This window comes from Cricetulus griseus, chromosome 7 (assembly GCF_003668045.3).
Source record: "Cricetulus griseus strain 17A/GY chromosome 7, alternate assembly CriGri-PICRH-1.0, whole genome shotgun sequence".
Lineage (NCBI taxonomy): Eukaryota > Metazoa > Chordata > Mammalia > Rodentia > Cricetidae > Cricetulus > Cricetulus griseus.
The window spans coordinates 97616290-97643814 of NC_048600.1; the positions used below are offsets into that span (position 1 = coordinate 97616290).

At 40.3% G+C, this 27525-nt stretch overlaps 1 protein-coding gene across 1 annotated transcript in view; it reads left to right on the forward strand.

The window, feature by feature from the left end:
* Acaca (acetyl-CoA carboxylase alpha) overlaps nucleotides 1-27525 on the forward strand; it is a 208066-nt gene that overhangs the window by 160579 nt on the left and 19962 nt on the right. Inside the window, 6 exon segments of the mRNA NM_001292056.1 lie at nucleotides 9572-9715; nucleotides 10398-10518; nucleotides 14429-14525; nucleotides 17291-17387; nucleotides 18595-18730; nucleotides 26161-26338. Of these exon segments, the coding sequence (NP_001278985.1) occupies nucleotides 9572-9715; nucleotides 10398-10518; nucleotides 14429-14525; nucleotides 17291-17387; nucleotides 18595-18730; nucleotides 26161-26338 (773 nt within the window).

Genomic DNA, 27525 nt, shown 5'->3' on the forward strand with positions numbered 1-27525 from the left:
TAATAGCTAAAATTCTTTGAGTCCAAGGTTTAGTAGAACCAGTAAAGGTGTTATAGTTTGAGGCACACAAAGCCTTGAGAGCACACAAACAAAAGCTAACTTGATAGAAGTCATTGCCCTCACTTCAGTGTGCAGTCTCTAGATTTTATGTATATGGACCTCTATTGTATCTCTAACCCATATCCAGGATAATCATTTCACCATTCAAGATTCTGGGGTGTCCTTTGAGCGTTACATGAAGAAGTGTCTCTACTTCATACATTCCATGGTTCACAAGGATCTCTTCACTTTCTGCTGCTAGTAAAGCATTTCCACTGAACTCAAGCTAAGTGCCTGCTTAGGTTTGTGAATATGGTCCTTTTAGGCAGAATCTTGGCCTCAGCTCCTTTATTTTCTAGTCATCCATTCATTACACCATTGTTTGGTATGTTTTCTTCACTTTTCTCTGTCTATACATGTTTACAGCTCTTTTTCAGATTGTTCTTCACTTGAAGCTTACTACTCTGTCAGCCCTCTCCTCTCTTTTCAACCTTTCTTTTCCCCCAATCCCAGCCTGGAAATCAAGTAAATTAGCTTCTCACCCTTGCCTCCCAGTTAAAAATCCTGTACTCCTCCAATAGTGTCTCCTCTTAGATTTGCAGTCCTCAGCCATCTCCAATAACCATCAGGCTGTCAGCTTTGCAGCTCCCTACTACCTCCCACCTCCCCCATCACTCACCAGAGGAAAAAGAGAGCTGGAGCCAGAGCTTGAAATATATCATGCAATAGTGTATCATGAATTTGTTGTGAATCACAGCAGTGAAGCAGGTTTATTTATTTCTGAGACCTTAAATCAATACAAAGTAGGTCTCTTAGTTCTGAAGCTGGGATGGAGAGTGAAAAAATGAGCCCATTGTACTCTTAAAACTTTGGGGAAAGGAGATGACAGCTATATAATTCCATTTACCAGGCACTAGGGGCTTTAATGTGAAGGTGACAGGGAGCTCTTTGTGCATTTAGAGCATCATATCTTCTAAATAAAAGATCTGTACACCTGATAGTGGAACACAGCTCCAAGTTTAATAATCTCCAAGCATTAAACCAAGCCAATATGTTCCCAAGTCAGAGGGGCCCCCCAACACCTATAAATTAAAAGTGCAAGAACTGCACATGTTGGTAGATTAGAAATGCAAGGGCTCCAGTCTTTTCTGAGGAAGATAGACCTGAGCCCTTGCTGTGCACAGACTGCTGTGTGAATATGATAAAGACTTGGGACTCTAGACTGTTTAGAAATCTGACTCCTGGCTGTTCATCATTCTAGGAGATATCCCCTGTTCATGGATCCAAATCTATGTCCCTCTCCTTCAGAGTGGCCATCACCACACAATTTAATCAGCTAATGTACACAGACAGGAGTGTTGAATCGTAAGAGAAGCTTGAAGAGCTTTTTAGATCGAAGTCCAGATAACCATGCCTGGGCTTTACATTCTTGTGCTTGAGTCTTGACCAATTCCTAATTTTAATAATGTCTCAGTGCCTAGGATTTAAGTCCTTTAAAATAGCATGAATATCTGAAAAATTGAGAGACCAGTGTTATTAAGGAACAGAATTCACTCTAATCAATAGCATAAGATGCAAATATGATGAGTTAGGCCATCTTAATAGATAATCAACTTTTGAATATCTTCACATTTACCTTACTCATTGATAATGTATCTTTTCTTAATCAATAAAGCAGGTTTATACACCTTAGTAGAACAGCCCTGATAATATGTGACTAGAGTTACTGATTTAATACTAGCCCATGTAGAGATTTTTTTTTTTTTTAAAGAGGTCGAGAGGGGATGGCTCAGCTGGTAAGGGCACTTGCTGCCAAGTTTAAGAAACTGATTTCCATTCCCAGATCCCACATGATGAAAGGAGAGCACTGACCCCCACAGATTGCCCTCTGACTGACACACCCATCATGGCACAGAAGAACATGCGCACTCACACACATACACACAAACACAAAATAAATGTTAAGGGTTGTGGTAGGAACCAATAACAACTCACAAGCATCATCTAGCATCTACACCAAGGAGAGCAAAAAGGAGTGAATCAGTTGCTTCCCTTTTACACTATATACTATAGCACTAATATAAGACTTCTGTTTCTAGTGGCTCAACTTGCTTAAATATGTCTGTGTTGAGTTCCTATAGTGTCCTTAGAATTGTGGCATGCATTCATTACATTTATGTTTTCTGTAAAGTTGGTCTTATCTGTAAAGATGTCATAATTCCTGATTTCATGGTATTTAAAATAAACTTTTCATTTGCAAGAATATCCAATCTTTAGACATTGCAACATATGATGTCATCTAAAAGCATGTAGCACACATTCATGCCTGTCTCAGAATACATGTAGCCTGTGGGCTAACTGCTATCAAGTGATTAAAAAGATTTAAAAATGCTACCCACCAAGTATAAATGAGAAAATGCAAAAGAAAACTACAGAAGAACAATCAATGTTACTGTCCAGGAAGCCAAGCTCCATTGAGTACCAAACTTATATCTGGCTGCTATGATCATTGATATTTGGTCATTCCACCATTTGCCTCAAGTGCCCAGTATGTTTAGAAAAGTCAGGAGGTGACTAAAAACAAATTTTTAAAAATCCATCTATATAGTCAGACATGGTGGTGCATGCCTTTAATCCCAGCACTAAAGAGGCAGAGGTAGGTGGATTTTGTGAATTCAAGGCCAGCCTGGTCTACAGAGCTAGTTCCAGGACAGCCAGAGCTACACAGAGAAACCCTGTTTCAAAACAAACAAACAAACAAACAAAAATCTATGGAAAACATATACTTGATAAAAGATATAATCCAGAATACATAAAGAATTCTCAGATCTCATAAAGAAAGCAGCCCAATAGTGAAATACATAGGCAAGAAATTTGAGTAGACCATGAAAGAAGATGTTTAAGAATGGAAAATGGAGCTGGGCGTTGGTGGTGCACGCCTTTAGTCCCAGCACTCGGGAGGCAGAGGCAGGCAGATCTCTGTGAGTTCGAGGCCAGACCACTCTCCAGAGCGAGTGCCAGGATAGGCTCCAAAGCTACACAGAGAAACCCTGTCTCGAAAAAACAAAAAACAAAAACAAAAACAAAACAAAACAAAAAAAGAATGGAAAATGGTGCATGAAGTTATGTTTGTCACCACTCATTAGGGAAATTAAAACCAAATTTCACAGCATTACATTTTTTTCCCATAAATGATAGCAGCTTTTTGTTGTTTGTTTTTGGTGATGGGGATCAAACCCCAAGCCTGATATGTGTTTGGTAAGTGCTCTCCCACTGAGATTAACCTCCCCCCCTACAAAAAAAAATACTTTTTATTTTGGTTGTGAGCCTAGCCTTTAATGGCTGAGCTATCCCTCCAGCCCAAACAAATATTTTTTAATGTTTAACAAACTGACAAATTCCAGCTGCTGATGAGGATTGGGATAGCTAGGACTCTGAACGAAATACTATTGAATGAAATGCAAAATGGCATCACTACTTTGAAATTGTTTTTGGTTTTGTTTGTTTTATTAACTATACAGTTACCTGTCTCCAAATATGTTTGTAGCAGTTTTCTTCATAATCTGTCCTCAAACTGACACAACCTAGATGTCTACCAACTGACGAATGAGTTGTGGCACCCAGCTATCAAAAGGAGCTACCTACACTTGTACTGTATAAATGAATATGATGCATTCATTATGATAACCAAAAGAAGCTGGGTTCTGAATGCTGCACACTCTCAATCTATTTATGTTCCATCTTATAAAAGGCAATGCAGGCAGAGCAGAAATGAAGTCAGTGGTTGTTAGGAGTGGGCAGAGGGCACTGGGGAGCACAATGATAGAAATGATCCCATGTCATTGTGGTACTAGTTACAAGTACATATTTATGTTTGTCAGTGTCATAGAATTTTGCACCATAAATGGACACTTTTATTACATATAATTTATACCTCAATCAGCCAGACTTTTCCCTACCCCCTTGGTTTTCTTTTGAGACAGGGTCTCATGTAGTTGAAGCTGGCCAAGCACTCTTGGTTCTCCTGCCTCCAGTTCCCAAATGTTGGGATCACAGGCATGAGTCACCTCACCTGGCTCTATACCAGACTTTATTTAAAATACTAAATATTTCCATATTTGGAATTGATTAATGTCAGCACTTTCACGTCTCTAACTAATTGAGTGCTTAGTTGATGGATCCCTGGGATGAGTGATTTCTTTTGGCAGTCAACTTTCTATCTGGAAGCCTGCGCCTTTTCTCTCATATTTGACAGACAAACTATCCATGGATATTCTCTATCCCTTTTTATTATAAGTGAGTCTCTGTCCCTTATCCACTCCACTTTCAATTACTTATTGTCTGTCCTGCTGGTGAATTTCTGCTTGTGTTCTCAATAGGCAGAGGTCTTGCAGTACTTTTTCAGGTCTGTATCTCAGTGTCCTTGTGGCTAAATACTTTCCTGTCAGAGAATGATGGCACACACCTGCCCTAGGGAGGCCAGGGCAAGATGGTCAGTTTGAGGCCAACCTGTGCTACATAACAAGGCATTTGTTTTTAAATACATCTAAAACAAAATCAAAGTCTTTTCCTGCCACTGGTAGCAAATCTTTGTCCAAGTTCACTCTTCAGCAAACTCGGTCAAGCAGAATTTGTTTCTTATTGAGAGAGTTTTGAGTCTTGCAAGGGGATTATCTTGACTCAAACTATGGCTCAAATCAGCCCCCCTACCCACCAGTGAATATCATTGAGCTTCCTCTCTACCCACGCCTAATCCACCAGCTGCCAGCTAGCTCTCCAGTTTGCCAGTGCTAGCAGTGACAACAAAGGCATAGAAAGAAGTATAATCCTTTAGCTGTGTATTTTGTAACATCCAAATATTTTTGGTCACAGAGGTATTGTCCCAGGCTCCCAAGAAATGTAATTCCATTCACCGTGGATGTATTCCTGGAGAAACATTTACACAGTAATATGTGCAGTGCCACTTAGAATTGTTAATTGGAGATTGAATTACTTGTCAGCTTTTAAAAATGTGGTTCTGTCAGGTCAAGGAGGACGATAGCAGTGCTGAGTAGTTGTGCTGTTACCGGTTTTTCTTTTTTTTTTTTCTTCCCCTTCTTTTCTCTCCTCTGCCCCTTTCTCCTCTTTTATCCTCCTTCTCTTTTTGTCCCTATTTTACCACTTTTTCCCTATTCCCATCTGCTTTTACTCATGTCTTTCTGCCCTCCCCAATCCTTTATCAATAGCATCCCAGAATGACTTTAATACCTAGAATCATGCATGACATCCAATGATGATGATTGCTTAGTAAATTTACTTTCTGGAGAATGGAAATACCATGAGAGGATTGAATCAAGGACTCAGCTTGTGTAGCCTGATTCTCAGGATTGGAGGAATTTTGTGCTCTCTGCTTCCTAAAATCGTAAATGCCTGGCTCTCCAAGGATTGTTAAAAAGGGGAAAAAAAACATGTAGATTTCCTTTTTTTTTTTTCATGATTAATAGTCACCATTATTATTTTCCATATTATTATTACACTCCATATTATTACATGATTGCTGATATTTACATATAACTCTAAAAGTCCCCAAAATAATATGTATATCAGGATAAAAGCAATATTTTAAAAATTTAGACAAGTTGCATCTGTGAAACTTGGAAATCTCAATACTTCTGCTGATAAATATCCTGATAAGTAAATACTATACTCATTCAGTATTACATAGTGATTTCATTTGCACAAACCCTCACAGTGCTCTGCCACTTCAGTCAAACGTCTGGAGCACTGGGGAAAGGAAGAATGTGTTTATCTTGATCTCCAAAAAGGGATTTAAGGGTGAGAGCAGGCGGTATATTAGACTGTTTTCATTGCCTGTCAGCTGTGGTAAACCTGAGCTGTCTGCAGTGTTTCTGGATAAGCAGCAGCAGCAACAACAGTGGCCTTAGAATGTTCGACTGCATCCATTTATAGCTCTTAGGCATCTCAGCATTTCTGCAGGCTCTATAGCACCTTTGGTGAAACCTTTAACAATTGCATCTCTACTAATCACTGGCTTTCATGAGATACTTTAATTCTTAAGTCTGCCAACTACAATAAGTGGAGTGTTCATTGAAGCTTAAATATATAGCAAGACTGGATGAAGATCCTCTTTGCTCTCAGATTTAGCCCTTTAGTTCTGTGGCCTGGGCACTCCTAAGCAAAGGACCCTATAATGGTGCTTTTCTTGTTATTTCATAGTGTTGCTTTGGCCACTTAGAGCTAGAGAGCAAAGGTGGCCTCAGGAGTGCCCTTTTGAATGTCTCTTGGTTCAAATGGTGGTAGGTGCTTATTAGACAAAAAAATTAGAAATTTGATTCATGTAGTAGAAAATGTAAGGAGAATGATTCAGCAATCAAAAACATTGCAAGGAATTTGACTAATACAGAAATGCCTCCATCAGTGTTTAAATGAGTGACAAATGAAGCCCACCTACTTGTGAAAATATAATGATGGTGAGGACTGTTGACCCACAACTTTCTCTTATTGAGAAAAACACTGATTCTTTGTGGGTTCTTTCAATCTTTCAGTTGCCAGCTGGACTTTGTGGCTATCACTGCATAATCACTTCAGAACTGGGCAGAATAGAATCTGTCCTATCCAGATTTTGCTTCCTTGGTTGGAGCTTTCATTGCGAAGTATTCTAAAATCATTAAAACCAGTTGAATCAGCAATGACCCCTACAAAATCAGTAGCTATTGTGAGAGCCCTCACTTATCTCACTGATGCATACTCCAAACCTGCAGGCAGCTGAAGATAACCAAGGGTACTGTTTTCTCTTGATTGTTAGTAACTGTGATTGTTGCTGTGTGTTTGTAGTTAAGGAAGGGCTTCATTTCTGTGTTTCCATCTCTACTCCACCCCCATTTCCCAAGCTAACACTGTTCAGAAACGGCTCTTTGGATGCTCTGTTAGCCTATCCTGTGATTTCTTGTCCATTAATAAATTAAATGAGTTTTCTCAGGTGATAAGCATTTGTTAGCACAGAAATGATGTTCTCAGTTGTGATGAGCCCTAGCGTTTCTTTGGAACCCAGAGGAAAAGAAATGTGGAAATGCTGGTGCTTCCCCAAACATTTCCAAAGCATCAGAACTGGAGTGAGAAGATGTGCTGCTACTGAATCTTGCTCCTAGTTTGAAACTGTAGATTTGGGGTTCAAAGAAGTGTGCCCTGGGTTCAGAATAACAATTAATGTAGAATGGGTAAGCCACTGAACCTCTCTGGGAATTGCCTGGTTTTAGATGCCCTTTCCAACTCATCGAAAAGAGGGTAAAGACATTTAAGATGGTGCACTTAAATAACTAAGCTGTTCTTGGTTGTCTTAGATTCCTTTGTCTGAGCTTGGTCCTTCATGGGTTCATTGCTAGTTTTGTAACTGCTCGATGTTCTCATGGTTAGACATCATCAAGTATTAGAAATGGGACCAAAAGTAATGTTTCTCAACAAAAAAATACCTCTTCCCTATGCAACAGGGAATATCTGGCTCCTGACATAAATTGTGAATATCAGATACTCAGGGTCAGCACTATGTCTCCTTTTTATTTCATTTCTCCTTTCCAATTTTATTTTAATAATTAAAAATACTGCTGATCACACTGAATGACTTCTAGCAGAGAAGCAGTCTGTCCCAGAAGGACCAGTTGTGGGCCATCGGGTTTATGACAGCCATAAAACCAGAGTCATATCAGAGCGTGGCCTCCCTGAATGAAGGGCCTTCTGCCTCCACCAGAGTCCCCATCAACTGACTGCTTTAGAAATTGTATTGGTTTTGTTTTTTGTTCTGTTTTGTTTCCTGGTGCATGTGCAAGAGTGTGTGTGCACGCACGCTTAAAGATATAAATGAAACAGGTATGTAATGCCCTCTGCCTGTTAGAAAGACTAAAGCCATAAAAATAACAAACGGCATGTATTTGCTAGAATGTCAAAGTTATGAGTTTATTTTGTAATGATGTGCTCCTGCCTTCATGAGGTAAACTGGCCGTGGCGGAGGTGTTATTAGTAATATGGACTCAGTAGAGCAGAAAGCCGAGTGACCGAGAGATCAGTGTATCAGTCAGAGAGAGGGCAAATGGAAAGAGACAGCAGGAGAATGAGAAAAGAGCCGCAGCGCCTGGGCTAAGATTAAAGACAGACAGAGAAGAGGATGGCAGCCCACTGGTCAGATATGGTCTCCCCTATTCACTGGCTCCTTCAAAGGAGCTGCCAGCATGTTGCTTGGCTTAGGGCTGCCTGGAAAGGCTTGTTCTCTCTGCTTCCTTATCAAGGAAAGCAGTAATCGGAGAGCAATTTTGCTCTCCATATTCTTTTCAGAAAACTCTCTATGCCTTTCCTAGCTGAAGTTAAATGGAACCAAGGCCAGCGGGATCACAGTGAGGTTATTACTTTGGTCACTAACTTGCTCAGTCTTTGGAAGGTCTTGCTGTAGGAGGCTGACCCAACATGCAGGGGAACCTCTCCAAGCCCCTAATAAGAAAGGACCAATTGAAAATATATAGGCAGAGTTTGTTGGCCCTTAATTTGTTTAGGTTCTCCCAAGATGATGAAAATGAATAAAAGTAAGTAAGAAAAAAATTTATGTTGTTGTTTTTTAGAAAAGAGGAGAGGGAACAGAAAAGAGAACATAGAGTGAACACTCCACAACTGTTTAGCGCTCTCCAGGGCTACTGTAGATGACTGGCAATTACTACACACTCAGCAGTTTGCAATAGTCAGTGATCAGGCCACCTGACTTCCATCTGCTGGGTCAGAAAACCTCCCTCCCTGGAAGAAATTATTAACCAATCTTCAGGAAGAAATGAAACCCTACAATTTCCAAGTCCAAGAATATTTTTTCTTTCTCTTTTCTACTTTAAAGGAAACTTTGTAGTTTCTATTTGCAAGTGCCCCCAACCTGACAAGGGTTAAAGTCCTCCAAAGACACTGGGATGAGGCCTGAATCCTTCCCAGTCCTCAGAGGGAAACAGGCTTGGGAAATAAATCACAGCCTCACACCCAGCACACAAAGAGACTGGAGTCTAGGGGTTTGTGTGTATGTGTCATGAGCTGTTTTGGGATTTTGCCTGCTTTAGGGATGGGGGAGTGAGACAGTGTGCCAGCTTTAAAATTCAAACGTAAGGAAAAAGCTAATTCTTTAGAAAAAATAATGCACCCAACCCCATAGCATTTCTTCAACATAGACATCGAGTGTGCGTATGCATGTAGCCAGTTCCCCCGGGGTCCCAACCTACCTACCACAATTTCAATCAGAGCTACAGTCTTGTGCACATGTCTGTGGTGGCTTCTAGAAAGGGTGAGCTTGCTGGTTTTAAAACTTCAGCAGTGTATGTAACTGTTGAAGATCTTTTTTGTTTTCTAAATGTTCTTTTAAGAAAGGAAGTCTGACAGTCCCTCTGAACAAGGTAAGGAAAACAGGATTGTCTTTGGTGAAGGAAAGAAAAAAATTTAGTTAGAATTAGGAAATAATATACATTGTTATATCTGTAAATACAAATGTCATTTTACTTGCTCATTTGCCTAGGTCCTTGGCCGGGAAGTATACACCTCCAACAATCAGCTTGGGGGCATCCAGATCATGCACAACAACGGGGTTACCCATTGCACTGTTTGTGACGACTTTGAGGGGGTCTTCACAGTCTTACATTGGCTGTCATACATGCCTAAGGTGAGTCTTTCCTACCCACCATCTCTGCCACAGCTTATTTTGTTTGAAGTACCGTTTGGATAATTTTTCATCAAGTATTTCTCTGAAACCTGTGATTTCTTCCTTCAGAATACCTTTGTATCTCACCAAGCCCCACTGTTTTCTAGCCACAGATACTTTGCTGGTGTCTATATATTTGGTGTCCCCAAATATTAAGACTTCCTCATAGGCTGGGTGTTGGTGGTGCACGCCTTTAGTCCCAGCACTTAGGAGGCAGAGGCAGGTGGAGCTCTGTGAGTTCGAGGCCAGCCTGGTCTCTAGAGCCACTGCCAGGATAGGCTCCAAATCTACACAGAGAAACCCTGCCTCGGAAATAAAAACAAAAACAAACAAACAAACAAAAGACTTACTTCCCTGTAGTAGCTATTTGTTCTCCAGGAGCTTGCTTCTCAAAGAACAAGGGCACAGTGGATCAGGTCAAAATGCACCACGGTGCATCAGGCTCATAAATGAGAGTTGGGAACTGTGTGTGTTCTTTATGTTCCTTGACACATAACTGGATGCTTTTGCTTGATGATTGGGACTGTTGGGTGTAGTTCTGTAGTGGGCCTTGATGCCCTTGTCTGGAGCTTTTGCTGCCCAGATGAGGTGTGAGACTGACATCTCTAATGGGTGTGCTCTGTCTCTCTCAATCTTTCTTTAGAGCGTGCATAGTTCAGTTCCTCTCCTGAATTCCAAGGATCCTATAGATAGAATCATCGAGTTTGTTCCCACAAAAGCCCCATATGATCCTCGGTGGATGCTGGCAGGCCGTCCTCACCCAAGTACGTATGTGTTTAAGAACCTAGTGGCATTCTGACTGTCAAGCTCTATCTAGTCACTATTCAACTCTAGCATAAAAGCATATTACTAAGAAATTGGAGCTAAATACCTAGAAATAAGGAAGATGTAAGAAAAAGCTCTAGGAAGAAAATGTAAAAAAAAAAAAAACAAAAAAAAAAAACCAAAATGTGAACAAGGAAAAATTGAGCTTTGTTATTCACTCATTTAGTCACAACTGGTGTCATCACTAATTCATTCCTTCTGTTATTGAGGGACTTAGTAGGTTAAAAGGCTTTAAACAAGTTGGCATAAGCCATAAAATCATGGTCTTATAGGACTAGAATCCTTTTGGTTAGGGTGGAGATCCTGGGGAATCAAACCCAGAGCCTCATTTATGCTAAATAAGCATTTTACCAGTGAGCTACATCCACAGCCAAGGACCAGATTCCCTTCCAACTAGTGTCTGTTAAAAGAGCATTGAGCCAACGATAAGTGTACATCCTTACAGCCTCAGCTCTTGAGAGGTTGAGGCATGAGGATCACCAGCAGTATAAAGCCAGCTTGGACTACATAGTGATTCAAGTATCCTGAGATGCATAGCTAAACCATGTTTCCAAAATAAAAGGTGGGGGAAGACAGATTAATGAAATTATCTTGAGAAAATGTCTCTAAACCTTAAATGTAGAATTAGCAAACTATTGCTGAATATCACCTTCAAGTTCTTCTTATGATGCTGGTAGCAGTACTGATAGTAAAATGCTTTTAAGAAATCCTAAGTTCTATCCCTAGAACCCTCATTTTCAATAGATGGGCATGGTAGCATGTGCTTGTAGTCTCAGCGTGGAGTGGGGGTTGGGGGGATGACAGATGGATCCCTGGGCTTGCTGGCCTTCCATCCAACCTAGTGTGCTATATAGTTCCAGGCCAGTAGATGGCACCTGAGTGGTGACACCTAAGGTGTTCTCTTTACTCACATGCCACATACAATGTATACATATACACACACTCACACACTGCAGGAAAAAAAAAATAGCTGTATGTATTTAAATTTATATTTGTTAATTCACTTGGCAGTTGCAGAAAATCTCCTTTTATAAAGCGCCAAGTAGCCTGTTTTACTTTGTTTTTTATTGAGATAAGGTTTCAGTTTATAGCCCCAGTTGGCATGGAACTTGCTATGTAGTCCACATTGACTTTTAACTTTCAAATTCTCTTGCTTCAGTCTGCCAAGTGCTGAGATTCCAGGCATGAGCCTCCCACCACAACTGACCCCTACTTTCTCTAAATGGTATTAGGAAGTATTTGTTCTTTGTTACATGTTCATTGACACTATTCATTTTTAAAACACTATATACATAAAAGAATGGGTTGCAGGAGCTGGAGAGATGGTTCAGCGGTTAAAGCACTGGCTGCTGTTCCAGAGGACCCAGGTTCAATCCCCAGCACACACATGGTGGCTCACAATCTCGTGTAACTCCAGATCCATGGGAATCAGACACCCTGTTCTGACTCCCTGGGTACTAGGCATGCACTGGTACACAGACATGCACTCAGGTAAAACACCCATACATTAAGGTACATTAAAACACCCATACATTATAAATAAGGAAGACTTGATAGAAATCACTCAAGGTAGAGTCTGTTATAAAAGTACTTCCATATACATATCTTATTTTTGCAAGATCCCTCAGCTATTACTTTGATGCTGAAGCTTCATCTTGATGTCTAACTGTAGATATTCTAGAAATATCAAGAGAACTCTGTTAGTTTTAATTTATAACCACACCTCTTTTTTTCTATTTCTTATTATCCATAATAAAATTGCTTTTTCTTACATAGAAAAATCACCATAGTCATCTTTTCTCCTTATTTTTATACATGATGACGGTGAGAACCATAAGTCTGACATAGTGGTTGTTCTTAAAAAACCCAGGACTTTTCTGGGAATTAAGTGGGTCTCCTCTAAATTCAGAACAAAGCTCAGTGAGTGTTCTCCTGGGAAACATAGGGAAGCATCTCAGTGGCATCCAGGTGTACATCTGAGCTAGAGTGGCCTTCCTTGTGGGACCATCAAGTCCAGCTAGCATAGCCAATGGCCCCTTCTTCCCGAGTCAGCACATAAGGCAGAGCAGTTTTGTTGTGGGGGGTACTGGAGACTGAACCCAGGGAAGAATCCTACCACTTAGCTAAACTTCTGGATTGCTCCCCAGGGTTTCAAAACAAGTAAATGTTCTGATTTTGAAATTAATTCTATAGTTCCAAATCATTATTATCAAAGTAAATATCATAAAATGATCCAGGCATATGAAGTTAAAATTTCATTATCTTGGTGAAACTAGAGCCAGTTTGGTTTAGAACATTCATCAGAATTTGGGCCCTTTGCAAAGCGTAGTGCTATATGCATTTAATTCAGCATTTAAGAGGATGAGGAAGGAGGATTACAATTTGAAATCTAGCCGGGGTAAGATTGTCTCAAAAAGCAAAACAGCTTTGTTTCATAGGGTGAACAGAAGTGCATGTGCTGGTGGGCATTATCCAGGTCATTATTAATAAGACCTACAGAGTAAAACAAAATTGGAGATAAACTAAGTTTTCTAGTGTTTTGGATAATATTTTTTCATTGACTCTCTAGTAATTCATCCTGCTGTCTAGGTTCAGCTAACACTCGCTCCCAAATCGAGTAACTTCAGATTTTAATTTAGTGGAAGTGTTAAAGAAAGCAGATGATTCCCTATGATAAGTTAAAGCAGATATCTTCTAGGTGAAAAGTTAAAGTCATTTATTAGAGGAGATAGTGCCGAGATATTCTTCAAACTGACGCCCAACACGAGACCAGAATCTAAACGATCAGCTTTGGGCTCGTGATAGAGAGATAATTTTGAAATGGATGATCACATTTTACACTGGGGCCATAGAGGCAAGGAATGTAGAACACAGTAATTACAAGTTTAGTCTTGATAAAACACTCTCCGTCCTGTTTAAGTCAGCAGAGGTTAGCTTGCTCAGATCTCTACTTTTAATTGGTTTTGGGCTTGAGGTTTAGGGGGTGGAGGGCCATGTTCAAATTAGAAGAATCACTGAGAAACTGTGAGCTGAGAGGGCAAAAGAAGAAACAGTTATTTGCAGAAGCCTTTATGGGCACTTGGTCAAACATTCATGCCTTTAAAACAAAAGTTGTCTTAAACTAAGATGGTGAAAGTTACATGGCTTGCAGTATATGGAACTAGATGAGGATGGGAGGTGATGTTATTAAGTGTGTGCATCTTTTTTTTAAGTATATATGTCTTAGCCATTATGTTTTTGTTCTGTCAAGGACGTGTAGTCATGGCCCTTCACGTAGAAAGATTATACTTTGTCAGCCATAAATAAAACAAGTCTCCATTGTTACATTTCTGGCAGAGAGACAGAACCTCTTATTTACCTCCAAGTTTGAGTCTTCATCTGATCATTAATACTTAAGTTTTCATCTTCCCATTAAAAGAAAATCAATGGAATCAAACAAAATTGTCAGGGAAGTTTTAAAATAGAAATAAACATTTTAAAAACATAATGACTTGACTGCCTTTTGACAAATGTTTGTGGTATCTTAAAAAAAATCTAAGCTATTTATTTAAAGGCATGCAAACTCTCTGGTAGCTGAGCCCCATCGTTTAACAATAAATGATGCTTTTGCTGATAAATGATTCTATGCAGACTAGCAAGTGAAATAGGGGATGATTTCTGAAGGCAGATAAGCACTCAGTTGTTTAATGTTCCCATCTATTATAATATGGTTAGAAACAACAAACTTCTCAAAATAAGTCCCCAAATCCCACCCTAAACCCATCAGCCCAGTGCATTGTCAGTTGTTAACAGGTGGGATGTCCTTATGCTCTTCATTTTCCTCCCACCCCCACCTCTTTTCCTTCACAGCCCAGAAAGGCCAATGGTTGAGTGGATTTTTTGACTATGGATCCTTCTCAGAGATAATGCAGCCCTGGGCACAGACTGTGGTGGTTGGTAGAGCCAGGTAAGACATCCTTTTGTTTTGGAAACTCTTCTTCCCAAGTTAAAATAGGGAAGGAAGGGTCATAGTGTTCACCAGTGAAGCTTTATCTGGGTTTTCTGAGAGTATTAGTAGCCATAGCCAAGGTAGCCTGCTGGTCCCTATAGCCATTCAATGTGTTGTTCTAATGATATGCTTAATTTGAAGGCTGATTTTTATCAATATTTCCTTTTTATACTTCTTCAAGAGAAACTCCTTGGGAACCACAAAGCTGTACTATAATAACCATCACCAATCAAGTCTTCCCCATAAGACTGCTTTCTCTCAGGAGCATGCACCCTATGGTTCCTCGTGTACCCTGAGAGGAGTCTCTTTCTGACATCATGTCTACTGAAGTGACTTATAATACTGCATTGTATTGGAATAGAATCAGATTTGAGTTGAAAAAAATTTTTTAATCTGAAACAGGAGTGAGTAAAATAAGCTGGCATAGGTTGCTGGGATACCCATATTTTTCAAGTGGGAAATTGAAGTTTCTATTAAATTTTAATACCCACTCTAAGAAGTGCTTCACTCAACAGCAAGCTCTGTGCAAAATAATCTGTCGTGCTCGCTATAACGAGCACCTGCCAATGCTGATCTTAATCTAGGTCTGTGCTGCAGACACACTGCCTGAGAGATCTGCATCAGGGGCTCACCTTCCTCCAGGGGGCAATCAGTTTTTCTTATCTTGGTGAAAAGAGGCACCTGCTCAAGATTCTCCAACATGCCACATTGGCTTGAGATTTAGATGCTAGCCTTGAAAATAATTCTAGGCTTTGTGCTTCTCTCAGTACATCAGGTCAGCATGCCTCATGCAACCAGTGACAAGGAGCCATCAGATGGTGAATCCCACAGACAGGGCCTTCCACTGTGGCACTGAATAGGAGTCATCTGAGACAGGAACTCAGAAACTAGCTGCTCATTTTCTTTCAAGTGTCAGGTCTTTTCCTTCACCCCTAGCTATAGCATCCCTGTGAGAATTACTTTGTGTAGGTAAGATTACTGCTGAGGAAGTGGAAGTGGGGCACACAACTATTACAGGGTTTCATGTTATATTAGGATCGGGATTTTTGAAAATTTATTTTTGTTTATTCTGTTTCACTTTTCCTGTGTATAAAATACATGACAATCTTTAAGCTTTCCAAAGTCAAACTTTTGCTAGTCTTTAAGATCTTCCTGTGGGATATCAGAGAACAATGCTTTACCTTTAAGACTAGAACAGGGAATACTCTGCTACCAAGACCAGTCAAGCTTAGCTTTGGTTAGCTCAGCTATTGTTTATTCCAGCACTCACTCTGACTTCTTCCTTTCTTTCCATCTGATGAGTTCTGGGCTTCTTACTCCAAACACAAACACATGCTCAGGAAGTATATAAAACAAATGGAGCTAGCCTCTTTCAAAGGCAGTGGCATTTCAAGAAATAAATATAAATGTATTCTTCTGGGATTGTTACTGTAAGTGCTGCCAAAACTCATCTTTGGTATGTATGTTTGGAATATGTGTGCTATTGGCTGTAAATTGTCTTTTATTATTCCATGGCACCTTGTCCAGGGACACACTATAAAACAAGATGTAGCATCTTCATGTGCTAGCCTGATAAAATTTATATGAAGTATAATAGAAAACAGAAGTTGTTCTGAGCTGTTTTCAACTTCAATAAATAACTGTAATACTCGGATAAAGATGTTCTTTATTAGGTCACATGGGCCCTAATATATAAGTTATAAGTTACCGATTTAGGGTGGCTTTTGCAATTACAAGTTTCCAGTTGGAGTGTTAATCATTGTGAACAGAAATATTTCTGAACCCTCCTGTGTACCTACTGCTCGTTGTCTGGTTGTCTAGAGGGCTTTTGATTCTGATTCAGTGCAGGCAAGTGACAAGGGGGTGGTGGGTGGTCTCCACTCAGCTCTACTTAGGTCTCTTGTGATGAAAAGAATCCATTTCCAGTAGTTGATGTAACAGCTAAAGACCATCCTTCATGGAAAAGTTTGTTACAGACATGTCACAGGGAATGAGAGTATAACCCAGCCTAGTCCCAGCCCAGAAGAAAGCAACTGACAGAATGAAGATGGAATCACACTTTCCAGAGTAAAGGATTCACCCACCCTGGACATGGCCCTCTTGTTTCTCTTCTTTCTTCCCTTCATCTGTGATTTGTTCTAGGAAATCTTAATGAGGACCAATATGGGAGATTAATACCAAATATACAAGCAGAAGCTTCAAACTTCTGAATCTTAACATAGCTTTGAAATTAAGTATCTGCTTCTGATACAGAGTTCACCAAGATTATTACTAAAAAATATTCCTGTCTCTTTGTTCTTTTCCACTGAAGGAAGGGCAGGACCTTGTTTAACTGCCACAGCTCTATCCCATAAGGCCCGCAGTTTCAGGCTGTGTCCAACCATCAAGAGCTGACTGACAGCAAACTGGGAAGTTTCATTTGGTAACCACAGAAGGAGATATGTACACTAGGCTGTTAAGTCTCCCCTAATACAGCATTCACTATGAATTTATCCTGTTGGACATTTTAGAATATGAGTGAGTGTGAGGGGACTTTCCTCCATATTTGTGAAATGAATACCGAATTACAGAAGTCTCACATTTAACCCCTAGAGTCTCCCCTGCTGTCTTTTTGCTTCCAGTTTTCCTTCAGTATTTGTGTGTGAATGAAAAATAAATGCCTAATTGTAATATTGACATGCATTATGTTCCTGTGTGGCTCATTTCCCTCTCCCCCACCCCAGGTTAGGGGGAATACCTGTGGGAGTAGTTGCTGTAGAAACCCGAACTGTGGAACTCAGTATCCCAGCTGATCCTGCAAACCTGGATTCTGAAGCCAAGGTTGGTCACCTCAAATACTCCTTGTCCTGTGCTTGAAGTACTTTTGTGCCTGGAGTTTGTTTCCCTTCTACAGTGCCCACAGATATATTGGGAGTATTGCAAGCCACCAGATTTTAGAGGGAAGGGTGGCAGCCACCTTAAATGATTGTAAAACAGTGATCACTTTCAAGATAGCTCTAAATTACTGCAAGTACAGTTTTATGTGAAAAGTTATACAGGCCCCTGTGGTAGTCTTGGTGATGCTAGAAAGCAGTCTACTTTTGTTGGGAGCTAGTCTAACAGAGAGGCAATGGACACTGATGCTCATCTGTTCCAGTTATTATGAGCTACAACTAGGAGTCATAACATAGTCTCTTGAGGGCCAGATATGGAAGCTATAGCCCCCCTCTTCTTTTGCTTAAGGTGAATACTATTTCATACTTAATCACTATCTAGAAAGGGAGAGGTGAAGGAGAGAAATAAGAAGGCTCCTCAGCAATATCATACAGATTATGTGGTGACTAGTTGCAGTACCAGAGAGGTTAAAGGACTTGGAGAGTATGTAGTTGGCATGCTTCAAAGAGTAGTGTAGGGTCAGGGGAGATAGCTCAATTCAGTAAAGTGCTTGCCATATAAGCATGAAGGCCTCAGTTTGATTCCCAGAACCCACATTTTAAAATAAAAAGATTATATGTGATGGCACATGCCTGTGATTCCAACATTGGGGAGGCAAAGGCAGGGGGATTCCTGGGGCTTACTACCTACATGAATGAAGTTTAGGCCAGTGAGAGACCCTGTCTCAAAAAAGCAAAGTAGATAGGACCTAAGAATGGCATCCATTATTGATTCCTGGCAAGGCATGCATGGACATATAGGTACACACATGTTCACCAGCATGTACATACATAGACAAAATAAAAGATAGTAATGTAACTGAGCTGCCTTAGAAAGGATGCCTATGACTGCTTGAGAGAAGCAATTCAACCCCTCCTTTTGTCTAAGGAATAATGGTATAGTCAGGCTCCCAAGAGAAGAATGTTTAACAGGGTCAGAGAGCCACGACCTTTACTTTTCGGGTTCAGGATCATCCTCATGATGAACAACAGTTTCTAATTTAGTTGGTTTGATCTTGGATTTACTATTTTTAATAAATAACAGCTGGATCAATTGGGGGGAAGTTCTTCTTCAAACTGTTGTTAAATGGCTTTTCCTTGCCTTTCCCCAACAGATAATCCAGCAGGCTGGCCAGGTTTGGTTCCCAGACTCTGCATTTAAGACCTATCAGGCTATCAAGGACTTCAATCGTGAAGGGCTACCTCTAATGGTCTTTGCCAACTGGAGAGGCTTCTCTGGTGGGATGAAAGGTGACTAGTGTGCTGGGAAGAAAGTGACTGCTCTGCCCTGGGCTCGAGGGGAGTCAGTGATTGTTAGGGAGGGGCGGAAGTGGGGGTTGTTGGCAGAGTCTAATAGAGGTCCGGTGGGTATGCCAACAGCTCATCACCTGTGACCTGACAGTTCCCTCTGAGATACCAGAACAATAAGATATGTCTTCTAAGCTGCGGATGGTGGCGCATGCTTTTAGTCCCAATTTTGAGGCCAACCTGGTCTATAGATCAAGTTCCAGGACAGCCAGGACTACACAGAGAAACCCTGTCTCAAATACCACCACCACCACCACCCACAAAGATATGTCTTCTAATTTCACAAAAAATTACAGAATAAGCTAGTATTGTATAGGTGGGCTACTGTTGAAGATTCGGCTTCCATAGGTAGATGTTAGACCATTTTGGTAGTCCTAGGAAGTAGTATTTCTCTGGTTCCCACCCCTGTTCTCTTACGTGTTCTTCATTCACATCTCTCTCTAACACTGTCATTGACCAAGATGTATTCTGAAATTAACAGTAACTGGAAGAAAATGAAGAAATTCTATACCAGAAACTGGCTGTTCTTTGTGGCAATTTTTTTTGTAAAGATTTTATTTATTTATTATGTATACAATGTTCTGCACACCAGAAGAGGGCACCAGATCTCATAACAGATGGTTGTGAGCCACCATGTGGTTGCTGGGACTCAGGACCTCTGGAAGGGCAGCCACTGCTCTTAACCTCTGAGCCATCTCTCCAGCCCCTCTTTGTGGCAATTTGTGGTATCTTTTATAATCCACCAACAGCCCTAGGCCTGTGGCTCCAGCAGATCAGAACATTAGTATAAAGGCTCTAGTACATGCCATGGGGATTTCTTAGTGATTAGGCAGCCGGTGTCATCATTAAATAAAAATCCTCCATGAACAGAGCCACTGTGGACAGTCCAGAGAGAGACAAACAGGATTATCTCATATAAGGATAGACACCCACAGCTGTGCAAAGGCCAGCATCTACACCTATAGCCTGTGAGAATATGTGGGTGGGTGCATTCCTCATTCACCTCAGGATTCTAAGGGAATAGATGGCTGGGGAATGGAAGAAGCTGACATGCCAGAGAGATTGAAATTGCTAAGAGCGTAGAAATGTGGAGTAATGAGCTCTCCGTAGAGAGCCTACACAAAGCTCCAAACAGGGGCCCCTCTGCTTTCTGAGGGAGGAACAGCCTGTGATAGTTCCCCCTTGTAGGCTACTAGCCATGTGTGAAAGGTAGTCACAATTTTTGCCAATGACATACGCTTGCCAGGCCTCATTGGGAAAATGAAGAACTGTTGTTACTGTTTTTGCCCCTTTTCCTGGAGAAGGCGTTGACTATACATACAGCTTAATGCTTATGTACTTTTTAAAACAAATTTTTTTTATGTGTCTAGGTATTTTGCCTATTTTGTATTTATGTACACCACACGTATGCCTGATACCTGTAGAGGCCAGAAAAGGATGTCAGATCCCCTGGAACTGGACTTAGAAATGCTTATAAGCCAACTTAAGGACTCTAGGAACTAAACCCAGGTTCAATGCAAGAGAAATAAATGCTCTCCCTCCAGCCCTGCTTACATACTTTAATTTTTTTATTATTATATTTGGTTGTGGGGAGGGTGGGTCAGAGGACAACTTGTGGGAACTGGTTCTCTTCTCCCATCGTCTGGGTCCTAGAATTCCAGCTTGTGTTGTTAAGATGTGATGGCAAGCCCCTTTACTCGCCAAATCATAGCATCAGCCCCTTCTGTACACCATGGTAAAAGGAGTGTCAATGCTACACACTTTTACTTAATTCCTTATGTGCAACTTTAGTAGCCATCTCTGAAAAGACAAGGATTTGTCAGAAACAGTTATTTCCTCAAGGAGTCAATGCACTCTTCTTGACACACTGACAGGGAGTCACCCTGCCTATCCTATTTTTACCTAGAGGTCAGAGTTGCCACTTGTACTAAAGCTTCAGTTCTGCTGCCTGTTTTGGCATCTGTCCCTTAGTTGTTGCTAAGCCCAAAAAAATTAAGAACAAAATGAAGGTTCATTGAAGGCACCTGGGAGGATAAGGCAGGAGGATTGATGTAAGTTTGAGGCCACAGCAAGACCCTGTTCTCAATGTGGTGTGGAACAGTTGATGAATCTTTGCACTAGAAACTATATTAACTGCTTTCATGTCTGCTTCTATAATCACAACAAGCACCTCTGAGAGACATGTCAAATTGTTGTCTGCATTTTACATGAATTGGGGCTTGGGATAAGTAAATCTCTTTAAGTGACTAGCTTTAAAAAAAAAAACAAATGACTGAGCTGATAGAAGAATGTAGATCCACCAGGTAGTGGTGGGGCACGCCTTTAATCCGAGCACTCAGGTGGCAGAGGCAGGTAGATCTTTGAGTACAAAGCCAGCCTAGTCTACAAAGCGAGTTCCAAGACTGCTAGGGCTGTTATACAGAGAAAACCTGTCTTGAAAAACAAGCAAACAAACAAACAAAAAAATGTAGCTCCATCTCTCCTCTTTTTTTTTTAAGTGTGTGTGTGTGTGTGTGTGTGTGTGTGTGTGTGTGTGTGTGTGTGTGTGTGTGTGTGTGTTGTGGGGTGAATATACATATCAGCATACCACAATGTTTTTATGGAATCAGTTCTGTCATTTGCATGAGTTCAAGATCTAACTGTTGCCAGATTTGCTGACTGAGTGCCTTTTACCACTGAACATCCTGCCTGCTCATCTCTCTCTCTCCAGAGTATTCTGGCTGACCAGAGTTCAGGAACAGAACCGATCAACTTGGAACATCCCTGGATATCCTAAGAATGTTATCACTTATCTATTTTCCCCTTCTTTGGAAATGTCCGTGGTTATTACAGGAAGAAATAGCTAGAGCTCAGAAATGATATTTGGTTTTTTTGTTTGTTCTCTGAACGTTATGGCAAATTCAAAATTAGCTTGCTCTATATAGTAACTTCTTGTATCAAAAAAAGTTATTTTTTTTATTTGTGGTAAAATACTTATAATCCTCAGTTTATTGGTAGCTACCTTCATAGTGCTGTTTAACAATTAGTATTACTTCCATTCCAAACTTTACCATCTTCAACTTAAACTCTGCTCATTAAATAATAACTGCCATCCCCTCCTTCCTGTCCCTGGTTGGAAATGAGTTATTGGCCTAATATATTCCAGGGAAAAGTTCTTTCTTCTGAATTTTGGTGTGATGCATCCATTCACACATCACATAAGACAAATAGACTATAGGGGAGATGGAGATCTGTGTGAAAGCAGGAAGGGGAACAACAGGCTCTCCTGTGGACATACAGGTCAGGCTGCTTCCCACATATTATCTCATGTAAAGGGACCTAAACTGAGAGACTCTTGTCATTCTTCACATCCCTTGGGGAGATGTTTGCAGTTTTGGTTTCAATACTGGCTGGGGATTATGCAGGGAGGGAAAATAAACAATTATGCCATCCCTCAGTGCACACAAACACACAGCCAGGAGCCGACTGCACTGTGGGTAAAATGACTCCAAAATTGTGTGTAATGAGTAGGAAAAGATTAGAGACAGCTCTTGCTATGCTGAAAATTGACATTAGTGGAGGGGGAAAAAAACTCTTTACTAGTCGGCCTAGGAGGTCTAATTCGAGCAGTAAAAAATATAAATAAATAAATAAAAGCTTGTCAAGATGGTATTGGTGCTTTTTTCCAATGAGTTCTATCTGGCCGGAAGGCTATTCAGCATAATGCAAAATTAAATTATAAAAACTGGCTGAATATTTAGATGGAAGAGCCATTTGGAAGCAGTTTATTTAGACGAACCGGCAATGACCCACAACAGGGAGACATCAAGCGTGAAATTTACTAGAAATTAGCACCAGGGTCCCAGCCTCAGCGTGAATAGCTTGATAGGATGCAAATCCCAGTGATATTAAGCCGCCTCACTGCTGGTGCTACAGGGTCACTCTCAGTTGGCTTTTCGTGTTATACTTATTATTTTTTCCTAGGACAGGTTATAAATAACAATAAAAAACCACATTTATTGAAAACTTTAACTGGAATGAAAGTCTATTTTAAAGTCTCTGATTACTTGGATGTTGAAATACAATGTCCAACAGCCATAATGAACTCATGAGAGACATTACATGTATGCCACTGTGTATGCCTAATGTTTACCTCAGTGCCTAACATAATCTTGCCTAAGCCAATAAGATCCATTCCAGTTTGTGAGTGTGGTGCACTGCGGAAATACTTCCACACCCCACTCCCTTGTTTGGTGCATGTGGCTGCCACAACTTATCTAGGTTGTGTAACAATGAGGGCCCCAGGCAGAGATGTAGATACCTGGGTGCTGGGTGTGATCACCATTCATGCAGATGTACTTTTTCCCATGGTGCTAGAAAGCTACTTCCTCTCCAGTAAAGAACGGATCAATATTTCCATTTCCCATCCAGTTGCATTTCTCAGGCACCGGGAATGACAAGCACATGCATGGCTTTAAATCTCCCTGAGCTGACTCTAGCATAAACCCTTGGAGATCTCCCCTTCCGTGATATTCTTAGATAAATTTTTACTATATTTCTTAAATATGAAGGGGTTTCAGACATTTGTTTGTCAGGTCATTGTTTCAAAATACCTGGTTTGGAGAAACTTGCCATTTAGTATTAGCATCTTAATTGTAGAATTTGCTTTGTGTTTATATTTGAATAGCCTGTTTGGGTGTGTTTTGACAGTTGGGTTATGGGGTCTGTTGGTGTTTCAGGGGAGATGGAGCTCTGAGCATGGCAGCTTTAAAGAAGCCTGAAGTCCCTTTTCTACATCAGTTTTAGTGCCTAAAGGTATTTGTTTGGCAGCCAGATCCAAGCCCTTCACATAACTGCTAGTACTGTCAATGCAGTTCCTGACATCTCTGAACATGGAGGAAATCCAGGCCACATTTAGATAGGTTCAGACTCTCAAGTCTTTTCTGGTCTTAGTTTAGTCAGCCATTAGATGTTAGAGATTCCTTGAAGGCCTCACACTCCCTCCTAGCAGTAAGAATGAGTAACTTTAAAGTTGTAAGTTTGAAGCTGGGTATGGAAATGCATACTCATAATCTCTGCAATCAGGAGGCAAAGACAGGAGGATTGTAAGTTCAAGGCCAACCTGGCTACATAATGAAACTCTATCAAAAGAAAAACTGCATTTGAATGTCATCTGTGCCATTTATTCTTACTTAACTAAATTTCCTTTTTACTAGCTATAACATGGATATAGGAAAATGATAATATTCTGATTATTAATGTTGTGCATTTATACCTGGGCACATACATTAGTGTGTATGTGTACAGTCATGATTCCTGTTATACAGTAATCTACCCCGATGATAAGGAAAAACCAAAGTCCTTTTTAGAACAATAAAAAATCTGCACTTAGCTTTATCCCAATTCTATATAGTGTGAAGTCAAGTGGTATCTTTTTAGTCTTAAATGAATAACCTTTGGAGAGTTGTTCTGTTAACCAGATAAACCAGAGATAAATTTTTATATAAATACACTTTTAGCAAAAATGAGTAAAGTGGCTGGAAACTGTCTTCATTTACCTGTAAAATTATTTTTTCCAAGTCAAATGACTTTTGTTCTATCTTCTGTTTATTTTCATCTTTTATCTACATCTTTTATCCGTTTCTCCTCTGTGCACATACCAAGAGGACTGCTCCTTTCTGCTACTTGTTCTGAAACTGTTCTCTTGGCAGTACTGAAAAATGTACTGCTAATTACACAATTATTTTATTATGTAGCACTAGTTGAAATATCCACTAAAGAATTAATTTAGTTAAAATAATTTGAACTGAGCAATTATTTTCATAAGCATGGAATTAGCGTAAAGCGCTTAAAGTCCTTTATTCCCACTCTTCATACAGCAGTTGTGCAATTAGCAGTAAATTTTTTTTGGTCTTTGCTTTCTACCCAAAGAAATAAATGTCTTTACTCTGATCATATATACAGAGTATATGACCATATACGTTCCACATAGAATAGGAAATGTATCCTGGGGCAACCTGGAATTTCTGAACTCCTCACAGATAAGGCAGGTTAGAGCAATGGCCAAAGGCACATGCCTCAAAGTAAGCTGTGCTCACCGATGGTCTGAATGTAGAGCCGTTTTTACTCTGGAGAAGGTGGCAGTTTAATTTGCTCGTAACTACAATGAAAGCAGTTTCTATTTGGTTTGCTCTTAACTTCCTGGAAAATGCTTCTTTGTCTTGGATTTTCAGAATTGATTTATTCCAAATTGAGATGCTGTCTGGATAGGAAACTTGGAACCTGGTTGAGCCTGTCATTTGTTGTTTGGAAAGGATCCTTTGTGGCTCCACTGAAATACTCATTAAATGTCTGAAATCAGAACCCTAACACTAGTAGTGTTTAAACTTTAGGGAGCTGGGAAATGGGAAGCAGCCCATAAAACACTGGGAAATGACTGATCTCAAGGACTCGCTCATTTATGCACCAAGGATCTTTGCAAGCTGGTCCTGGCCTTTGGGGGACTACAGAGTATTCTCGAACAGAATACAAAGGTTGGCTCTTCATGTGGCCATGTGAAATTTCTTATGTGATTGTGCATACATAATTTTTCTTCTCACTGATATCCTCTAAAGCTACAATTATTATATTTTCTTATATTCTTTCAAAAGTATGTATGCTCGTTCACTCATTCAGTACCAACTTTAAGCACTGAGTATGTTTTGGTAATGGGCAGGGCGTTGTGTATGCAGGAATGAAAGTACAGTTTTTATCTTATTTTTGAAACAAGGTCTCATGAAGTTGCTTGGGCTGATCTGTGGGCCAGGCTGGCCTCACAATTCTCCTGCCTTGGCCTCCCAAGTACAGGGATTATAGGTTGCCCTAACACTCCTGGCTCCAGTTTTTTAAGGATGAATTTTTTTTTTAGGACCCATTGCCATTAGCTGCATATTTTAAGAACTCATTGTACGCTAAGACTCATGAAAGGAATTGAAAAAAGCTAGAATAGTTCCTTCCTTCAGAAAACTTAATGTAGTGAGAGAGATCACATATTGACATGAAAAATACTTAACGTTTGTAGAGCAAGTATGAATTAATGTGGTGAAATGAAACCTGAATACCGAAATGCAGGGAGGATATAAAATGGATATTTAATTGTGGGCTTTGCATACTGTGTCTTGTGAATGACTGCATTTCTGTCTTGTGCTTTTGAAGCTCCTCTGAAGTATTGAGTCAGGCACAGGTGGAGGCACCAATCTCTGTAGACTTTGGGATGGCCACAGGACCCATGGTGGCTGGAACCCTCAGTCCTGTCACTTCTCCCATAGAGACACAGTGTACCATCAGAGTCTGTTTTCTGTGTGTCTCATAACATAAAAAGTTTTATTGTTTCTAATTTGTCTTGTTCTCCATAGATATGTATGACCAAGTGCTCAAATTTGGCGCTTACATTGTGGATGGCTTGCGGGAATGTTCCCAGCCTGTTATGGTTTACATTCCTCCCCAGGCTGAGCTTCGGGGTGGTTCTTGGGTTGTGATCGATCCTACCATCAACCCTCGGCACATGGAGATGTACGCTGACAGAGAAAGCAGGTATCATGCCTTCTTTATTACATTCAACGCTTCTGGGGGCCCTCCAGCTGTTGGTCTCCCTAACCCCTAGGAAAAATTATAGCCAAGACAACTTCATTTGAATCTTTCCATTCCCAAAGTTATCCAAGATGAGAAAAATCGGCTATCTAAATAGTGTATGCTGGCATGAGAAGGAAACCAGGCTAGAGTCAGGTTTTCTCATTCCAGTCTTCATTCCACATCATTTACCACAAAGTATCTCTTTTTAGGACAAAAGGAGCTTAAAGGAAGAAAAGACTCAAATATAATCAGGACTTCTAGAGGCTGTTGTTGTTTGTGTGTTTAAGATTTGTTTTTATTTATGTGTCTGTGTGAATGTATGCCATGTGTGGGGGCTGTCTATAAAGGTCAGAAGAGGGTGTCAGATCCCTGGAGTTGGACTTAGATAGTTGTAAGTCATCATGAATGCTAAGAATCAAATCAGTTCCTCTGGAAGAGCAGCAAGCACTCTTAACCACTGAGCAATCTCTCTAGCCCCATTCTAGGATTTAATCCATTAATTGTAGATAAATTTGTAGTGGCCTTTGCTGTTCTGAGACTGTGTCTCCTGTTAATAAACTTAGTAGTCTTGATATGTACCACAGAACCCATACACTGTGACTCCAGACCAAAGCTGCTCCCTTCTCTTGGAGCCCAAGGCTTTACTCTGTATTCTAAGATGCTGAAGAACTATGTTTGCAACCCCCCCCAAAAAAAAACTGCAAAGAAGCCCACATCTGTAAGAAGGTAGTTCTTGAAACTAAATAAGACAAATCAAGCCCAGCACCCTCTCATAATGTGTTCACAATCCTTTTCAGAGGACTTCAACATCATTGTCCATATACTTTACTACATGCCATCATTTTATTGGAATACCCACATCTTTCTCTTTCCCTAAATCTTAGACTCCTACTTCAAAGGCTGCTTAGGAAAGTACAATAGTTTCACTGTTGAATTCCTAGATTGCCATTTTATACCAACAAGTATATTATTTTTAAGTCCTAAGCTATCCCCTTATACCAGATCAGAGAGGTAGGTAAAGCATCCTGTCTGGTGCTATGGAAGTTAGCAAAGTAAAGGCCTCGGTTTCTTATAGTGAATATTAATGATACTCTAACACAAGAAACCATGCCCTAAACAATTTTTTAAGTCCATTAAGAAATATGTAT